At 41.0% G+C, this 8992-nt stretch overlaps 1 protein-coding gene across 1 annotated transcript; it reads left to right on the top strand.

Annotated features, from left to right (window-relative positions):
* Positions 1–4774: 4774 nt before the first annotated feature.
* On the top strand, positions 4775–8716 carry LOC124667777. Its single transcript, XM_047205025.1, has 7 exons — positions 4775–5200; positions 5621–5712; positions 5787–6487; positions 7516–7586; positions 7897–7986; positions 8079–8258; positions 8439–8716. The coding sequence occupies exons 1-7, from the start codon at positions 4775–4777 to the stop codon at positions 8499–8501; spliced, it is 1623 nt and encodes a 540-aa protein (XP_047060981.1). The 3' UTR covers positions 8502–8716.
* The last annotated feature ends 276 nt before the right edge of the window (positions 8717–8992 follow it).

Raw genomic sequence — 8992 nt, 5'->3', positions numbered from 1 at the left:
ATCAGTTGTTCAACAACATAAATAAATCCCTCCCTAAGGAACGGCTGATCAAGATCACACATGATTACTAGATACCATAGCAATTATCCAGCTCAGGTTACCATAGATACTATTAACTAGAAGATAACATGATTGAGAGATATAAATAATTAATCATCCATGATCGTTTGCAGTGAACTTAGGATATTACTAAGTATTAATAGTTAAAACCTAGCATCAAATAAACCACGGTAATACTATCGATATTAAACGCTAACCTCCAGGAACAAGAGATAGAGGACCAGATCAATACCCAACAACCACAGATCACATACAAATAATGTATACACTCAACTTGAGAAAGTCAATAGTTCGCATAAGCTAGGCAGTATATCCATAACTACTTAAGCTAGTTGCAAAGGGTTATGCATGACACTAGAGCATGCTTAATACTCCCTCCTTTCACTGTTGTAAGATGTTTTAGTTTTTTCAAAAAAATGCATGTATCTAGACATGTTTCAATGCGTAGGTTCACCCATTTCGATCCGTATCTAGTACAACTTGAAATATGTAAAACACCTTACAATAGTCAACAGATGGAGTAGGAGATAAGAAACCACCGAATAATGTCCAACGCTAAAACCAGAACACCAAGAACACATAGCACAATATACAACAATAATAGGGGTCACATGATCATAACATGAATAGTAAACAAGACCAAATGATTTGACATAGTCCAGGACATGATTAACTATGTACAAAAATCCTATATTAAGCAAGGCCAAGAAACATCAGTCCCTAATTGAAGTAATCAAAATGGTTATACTTGCATCGAGACCAAATCCTAAACAATTAGATCATCGGCTCTCAATGGCCGGAACACCGGACATCCACAACAAGATGACCATGGTTTCAAATAGCATAAAGATGAGAAATGAGAGTTTTTTTTAGCGTAAACAGGCCCCTACTACGCCTTTTTTTACATATAAGGAAAATAAATACATGTGGATATTTACATGGTGGAAATTGGAAACAAAAATTAAATATTCAAAGATTATCCAACCATTGCTGCATTCCTTCTCTTAGGCCTGGCTTAGCCTTATGCATGATGAGGCCAAAATATTCGTAGAACATTTAGAAGCATCTCCTATGGTGAATAATAGTATTCTCAAATATATGGTTGTTTCTATGGTTATAGAGGCTCCAACACCCAACAATTAGTGCCTCTTTAAAGCATGGTATCGAAGCCCTATCCTTGGCCTCAATCAACATCTCAATAAAAGGGAGATCAATATTCCATTCAAGTCCAAGTTTCACCAGAAAGTTTGGCTAAACTCATGGGCAAAAAACAGGTGCAGTCGAGTTTCAGTTTCTCGCTGCTCGCAAAGAACACAACTGATGTTCTGCACAAAGAAAATTTTCCTGGGCATCAAATCATATGTGTTTAGCATGTCAAGTATGAGAAACAAGAAGAAAAACTTGTGTCTAGATAGGCAGCACGATTTCCAAATCCATCTGAATGGTCTTGACGCCTTTTCAACATCTAATAGTGCAATGTATACCTTCTTGGCAGAGTATAACTCAGCCCACTAGAATCTCCACTTATCATTAATCTCTATATTTTGCTCGGACTTATTACATGTGCTAATGTTTGACATTGTTCTGATGCAATGATGGATAAGGGTAAGTGATATATGTTGTACATATTAGTCATGCTATGCTCTCTGGCTTGCTTTAGGTGATGTTTTTTGTTCTGGGAAAAAATGCGTAGAGCTGAGGGAACCTCCTTATCATCAAAGGGTCATGCCATTTATATTGCCATAGCAACACCGAATATCCTGAGTGACCTTGGATTATAGTGATTTTTTAAAATCCTCAATGTAAGCAGAGACATCTTTCCACCAAAATGAACCTTTAACCGCTCTCTCCATAGGGAGCTTGCCATCACTATATGGCTCTTTCCAGATTAATTCAACCCGGGGGGTATCAACCCGATTAAATAATTTATAGAGATATTTTAATTAGAAGAGCTTGATTATGTGTTCTCAAATTCAGTACACCAAGACCTTGGCAAGCAAACCAGCTCCCATTTCGCTAAACATATTCCATGCTTCTGGATTTCTTTTCCATGCCATAATAAGATTATTCTTGATTGGCAAGCAAACCAGCTCCCATTTAGCTAAACATATCCCATGCTTCTGGATTTATTTTCCATGCCATAATAAGATTATTCTTGATTTCTCAACATGATCTAAACCATTGCACAAATACTATTGTTTACACCTCAAACTTTAAAACATACATAAGAATAAATACTAACAATAATTAACACCTAGAGTTCGACCATATGGTTTACAATATTATAATTTTTATATTTTCAAAAGTTACAATGCAAATCAGCTTGCAACATTTTTCAACCACATATGAATTTTCCATTTGCAGCGGATCTAAGCATAATTCCCAACTGAGAGTTGTTTTTGTTCCTATTTCTCATAATTTATAGTGGTCAAGTAGGATCACTTTCTTTAATAGAACTTTTTCTTTTATATCTTGTGTGCTCCATAAACGGAATGAGAGAAGCTCAAATAGAAAAATGGGAAAAAATACTTCTAACGCTTAGTTAATCTGATAATTTTATCTTATAAAATGGAAAAAGCTTTCACCCTATTTATGCATATAAAAACATTTGGGGAGTTCACATATGAAAACCACTTATAACTCCATAATACAATATATATTTGATCTAGAATATTCCTTATATATCATTATCTTTAATATTCTCTTAATTTTTGGTGAGATATTTGTGGCATAAAAAGAAGTAACGCATAAAAGCTATCCATTAAAGGAACTGGGTCTTCAAGGATGTTGCAAGTTCACATGGATGAACAAATGAATTGCTGAAAAGGAAAGACAGGAACTCTACTCACACATATCCATAATCCATTCACAGAACCAAGAAAAGAATCATGTTTGTCCAATGAAATCAACCTATTGCAAGTTTTCAAACGACCCATCGTTGTACAATTTCTCCTTTGACATAGAAACATATTGCCAAACAAAAAGAATTTCCGATTGTGGTTGGTTGCGTGTGTCAACTGATACAAACTTCTTCTTGAAGGATTGTTCCAAATGGGTGCCTAATGCTGCCTAGAACTGTCTCGATACTGCATTTCCCCAACTCTTTCAATATTAATCACTCCCTGGGTGCATTATCATTCACAAAAGTTTCAAATTTAGAAAAATGTACAAAATAGGACCCCAAAAATCTATGTATCAGTAGAAGCACAATAAAATGCGAAAAGGAGGCACTTAAATTACCATGTCATCTGTAACTCTCCACGTTCTTTTAGCATTAGAGGTGGCTCGTCGAATGTGTTTTCTCTTCTTGTGGAAAGATCCATGAAGATAATTCATTATTGAACCCTCGGGCCACCTTGCCACTTCTATCGCATGTAAACAACAAGATCAATACCCTCAATATGGACCAGAGATGTAGTCTGGTGGATACCATACATAATTCTCATCTTTGGACCAGGACATGCTTCACCTTATCCCAATTATGTTGAGAACCTTGTTTGGTCAGAATTTTCAACATTCTCGTATGGAGCTTTTTTGTTCAAGCTTCACACTAAAAAGCCCGATTATTAAATATCCAGATATTTGAATAAGTTTGCTTGTCCCAACATGTTTGTCCCCTTTTTTCAGTGTGACAAAGTTCAAAGCTTTGCCATCATACTAAAACGTTGGCAGGCAGGGTATGGTTTCTTCTTTGGCTATACATTGTTAGGTAGGTGACTCCTCCCGCAATTTTTGCACGAAGATAGCATCCTATTTAGTCCGAATGCATCACCTGCTGTTAGAACCCGGGTGAGCGAGCTGAACGTGCCGAGCCTAAACCACCAAGCCAAGACACAAAATGATATTTACCAATTAGTGAATAACCCTAGAAAATTAAGTGGCACATACACTAACTATGGTGATGTGGGTTTGTAATGGAAAGGTGCTGGCAAAATTCACACACAAATAACGCGATCATGTTTCGTTGATGACTTGCTTGCCCATGGTGTAGAGGAATATCGCTACCTTCAAGAAAATATAAATGGTACATGTTTGCTTAGTTTGAAATCCACAACTCACATCGTCGATAATTTTGAATGTTTCTGGTTATATGTATATGCAGCTGTAGGCGACAACTGAATGAGTGAGACTAGCTGCTTGTTACCTTGTGTGTTGAGTTCGGTTATTGAGTGGTAGGTACTGCTCAGATCATAGCCCTGCCTGCTGGTGTCTCTCTTCCAGATTTTTCCACAGCAAATTGCCCACGTCAATGTCCACTAGAGTAGAGACGGCAAGCACGTACGTTTGGGTTGATGTTGACGGCGCATGCTTTGTCCAATATTTTCATATACAGTAATAAAACGTGCAATTTTAGGTTTAATCAATATATATAATTTTGCTGGTGCTTAATTTATACTTGTCCAAAGTAATAATAATGTTCGAAAGAAGTGTGAGATGGGTAAAAGAGTATCCTAATTAAGCTGCTGCATCCTACTGCTTTTTAACACAGCACTGGCACTCGCAGCAGGAATTACTTTTGTTGCTGAGTCTGCCAATCCAAAGCTCAGCTCTACAGCTGGATTCTCCATCCAGCACCAGCGCATCGCAGGCCGAGGCATCCGATTCCAATTCCAAACCCTTCGCTCAAACAATCCAATCCGCCATCTCCACCACCGCCCCTCGAAATTGCTGTATGCGTGATTAACCTGGACTCGAGGTCGAGGCAGCAGCGGCCATGGCGGCGGCGTGCACGGCGGCGGCGCGGATGTTCGCCTACAACGCGACCCTCTGCGCCTGCGACCCGGGCTACTACCTCTCCTCCACCGCCAACAGCACCGCCTGCGTCTCGCTGCCCACCTCGGGCGGCGGCGGCGCCTTCTCCGACTGGCAGGTGGGCGCCGTCGGGGCCGGCTCCCGCAACCAGACCCTCTACTTCCTCGCCCCCGTCCTCTCCCTCGACGCCGTGCGCCGCCTCACCCAGTCCCAGGCCGTCCTCCTCGTCATCGCCCTCGTCACGCTCCTCTCCTGGCTCGCCTTCTGCGCCGCCGCGAGGCTCGCCGGCCGCCACCACGCCGCCGCGAGCGGCACCAGGAGGAGGTTCTTCCGGGCCCGATTCTGGATCAGCAGGCTCGACTGCCTCTTCGACACCCAGCACTGGGCGGTCAGTAATCCGTTCATTCCCCCTCTTGCATTCCTCATGGCCAAGAAATGCCCTTTTCCATTCTTGTGCGCATGAACTAAGCTCAAAGTAATTCCGAATAGAATAAATTAGTACTCTTTATTACTACTACTACTTCGATTGCTTCGCCTATGCGTTTTGGATTGCTTCCACGCGTTTCCTCCTGCTTTTCCTCATGGCCGGCTGCTTGCTTGCTTCCATGCGGTGAATTGGGATTATCTTTCTCGAATAACTTTTCCATTCTTTGCCATGTGAAAATTTCCATTCTTTACTCGTTCCTTCGTTTGTAAGTTGTTGAATACACGTGGGTGTACACCTGTTGCAGCATCTTATCATAATCATAATATATCTTTCTGAAGCTCCAAAAGTAAATAAGCTGCATTTGTTATTGTCCTAATTTAGTCCGACCAACAAGTGCTGAAGAAAAGGAAGACAGAGCTGGGTGGAACGTTCTCTGTTGCGGCCATTATACTCTTCATCGGATTAGTCACCGTGTAAGTCCTCTGGTTCAGCAAAATTCAGTACACTCAGCATTCTCCACTCGCTTAACCGAAATCATCCTCCACAGGCTGCTGTACCAGGCCATCAAGAGGCGCAACATCGAGGTGCACCGCGTCAAGCCGGCCAATGCTCCCGACCTGCTCTCCTTTGTCAACGACATCGAGTTCCACATCACCACGGTCTCGGCCATGTCCTGCGCCCAGCTGGCACCACCTTCGACCATCGCGATGGGGACGCCGGGGTTCATGGACTTCAGGGTGCTGCCCCTCTCGACGCTCCTCACCTACACCTGCCAGAACACCAGCCAGGGGCCATCTATTACACTAAAGTGCAATGGCTGCAGGATGCCGCCGAGAGACCACTACGTGTCCTGGCAGTTTGTCGACCTGCCGAGGCAGCCCGCTGCTGCTGTCGGCTTCCAGTTTAACCTGACAACCAGGCAGACCGGAGATGACAAACATGTGAGCTTCGTCAGTGGGACCATAAACTCGGACAACTATGGCGATGAGAAGCTCAAGACGTTCAGAGGCCGAGACTCCAACGTGCTCAAGATCCAGCTGTTTCCACAGATGTACAGCAAGCTTCATGACCTGAAGCTCTTGCAGCCACTGCTTCAGGACTTCACCCAAGGGTCTACCTTTTCGGATGTCGGCAGCTTGAATGCTTCCCTGAACAACCCTACAGATGGAGTCATAAACACTACGCTCTACATAAGTTATCTCTCGGACTATATCGTGGAGATCAGCAATGAAAGCGTCTTAGGCCCTGGTGAGTCTCAGCTGAGCATTTCTGGTTGCAGTTTATTTACTGGACAAGGCTTTTTCCCATGCGCACTATCTCCTACTACCTCGTTACATAATATATGACATTTTGGCAAACTAATTTTGTTCGCCAAAACGTTTTCACTAAGGAACAGAGGTAATACTTACCAATTTCTTATGAATTATGATAGCAATATTATTTCAGATCAAACACCTAAATACCATATGAATAGCCTCAAACATTTTGCTCCATTATAGGTCTTTTAAATCCTAGAGGACCTAAGTTTGTAGTAACCGATTTATTTAGTGGCTTAGTATTTTTTTGCTGTGCGCAATATCTCATAGTAAACAATTTGATAGCAACATTACTTCAGATTGAACAACTAAATACCATATCAATAGTCTCAAACATTTTCCTCCATTATAGGTTATCCATATCCTAGAGGACCTGGATTAGTGTGTAGTTAATGAAATTTGATGTGTATTTAGCTGTTTAATTTGTTTAAATTTAAACATGGTTGGCATAGTTATAGCTTAAAATGGTCAAGCTACTGCAGATATGGATACATAAATCTTTCTGCTTTTTTTGCAAAAAATCTTTCTGCTTTTAGCATATAGAAAATTTGGTTCCAGCACCCAATGGGCTTTACTTAGAACAACCATGCTGCTTTGCACATAATGACTGAAAGTAACTTGACCCTCAATTCCTGGTGGCTGGTGCAGTAACATATTCTTCATTTCTTATCCAGATATGGAAGTATTTATCCGCAACTTCTAGGTTCCATTATTTTACGAGATGTTTTTTTGCATCCTTGCACACCAAAGCAACCAAATGGACCATGCATACTGTGTGCCCCTCTTAGCTACATATTGTGGGTAATCTAAAAAAAAAAGCTACATATTGTGGGCCCATTTAACAAAGTTGGGCCAATAGCCCAATAAACCTGACTGGCAGATATATGGGTTGTGAATCTGAACTTCAGCTAATTTTTGTATCTCGCACTTCTATCATCTAATAGTGATTGTTCCTTGCAGTTAGCATACTTGCGAGTATTGGTGGCCTTTATGCCTTCAGTGTAGCGATATTTCTCTGCCTCATGGCTCAAGTAAGTCATCACGAAAAATTTACTGGGTTAATAGCGTCTGGGTTAATAGCGTCTGAACTTTGTCAGTACTTTTTTCATCTGTCGTCAATTAAGGTGCAAATAACTTAGACAACGCCTAACACTCTATTATGTATTCCTGATCGGTGTTGCTGTATCTTTTCATCCTTGCGATTTTTTTTTCTGTTAATTGATAGTATCATTTGGTAGTATTATGACAGAGATTTTGACTTTGTGGTACTTAAAAGGAATAAACATGTGACGACATGTAAACTGATTTGGTATGCAACCAATTACCATTTGGACTTTTCAGTGCGAAGCTAGGATAAAGAAACTCCGCAATGAAGATACAAGAATGCTGAAAATTCTGAGCAAACAACGTGCTCAACGGAATTGGGACAAGGTGAAGCATGTCTTGGTCCAACCATGAGCATTATGTATCCGCAGTACTGCATCTTTGGTCCATATTAATCGCATTGACTTTGTTGTTTGCAGGTGAGGAAGTTTGTGATGTATACATGGGGCCCTAGCAACTTGGATCCAAGTGACAGAAGTGGCCAGTGGCCTGAAGGTACAATGATGGATTCTCTCCATGGATCCTTCCACAAGAAAAGAAAACCGACTACACGAGCCACCTCGAATGCTAACTTAACCAGGAGAGTTCCTGGTGACATGGTAAATTAAATGTGCCTTTTCTATCTCCTTGTGATTATGCTTATATATTATCTGGTGTTTTATGTAGTAGAGTATGCATGTATATTTACTAGGTGTAGTTTTGTTCTTCCATTCGATTAGTCGAATCCTGTTTGTACTTTCTTTGAGGTTCCTAAATTCTGTGTGTAATACCATGCGCAGCGTGCAATTGATATCGAAAAAGCTGGTGAGATGCAGCATTCAAGCAGTTCAAGACAGCCTTGACGCTGCCAGTAAGGAAGAATCCTTCAGCAAGATGTTTGCACTGGTTCAGACATGTGGCCGACCATAACCGGAGATTCTTTAGTTGTTTGTCGATATGGTTCTATGTCAAAGGTAGGTATTGTACAGCGGTAGGTAGTTTGTAAACTTGCAGTAGGTTGATTTTCATTTGTCGGACACGATTCTTTCCCTCAAGTATGTGATGAATGGATTGTGGATGTGTGTGAGTGGAGCTCCCTTTTCTTTTCAGCAATGCATTCATCCATTCATCCATGTGAACTTGCAATGGCCTGAAATTATGCCATTTGACGGATAACTTTTTTCGTGTTCTTCCCTTTTGTTACTGGAAGTATATAGCCTTTAATTGGCCGACTCAACACAAATTTGATTTGATTTGGAAGGAGAGAAAGACAATCAGCTTTTTTAGGGCTCCTTTGATTCATTGGATTTGTGTAGGATTTAGATCCTATGAGAATTTTTCCTACACTATTTGT

The sequence above is a fragment of the Lolium rigidum genome, chromosome 6, assembly GCF_022539505.1.
Source record: "Lolium rigidum isolate FL_2022 chromosome 6, APGP_CSIRO_Lrig_0.1, whole genome shotgun sequence".
In the NCBI taxonomy this organism is placed as follows: domain Eukaryota; kingdom Viridiplantae; phylum Streptophyta; class Magnoliopsida; order Poales; family Poaceae; genus Lolium; species Lolium rigidum.
This window is presented reverse-complemented; position numbering and strand designations above follow the sequence as displayed.

Bases quoted from the DNA above. Each gene is read 5' to 3' on its own strand.
- LOC124667777 (XM_047205025.1), top strand. From the start codon at position 4,775: ATGGCGGCGGCGTGCACGGCGGCGGCGCGGATGTTCGCCTACAACGCG. The intron at 6,488-7,515 runs GTGAGTCTCAGC...TGTTCCTTGCAG, and splicing joins TGAAAGCGTCTTAGGCCCTG to TTAGCATACTTGCGAGTATT. The intron at 7,587-7,896 runs GTAAGTCATCAC...TGGACTTTTCAG, and splicing joins TTCTCTGCCTCATGGCTCAA to TGCGAAGCTAGGATAAAGAA.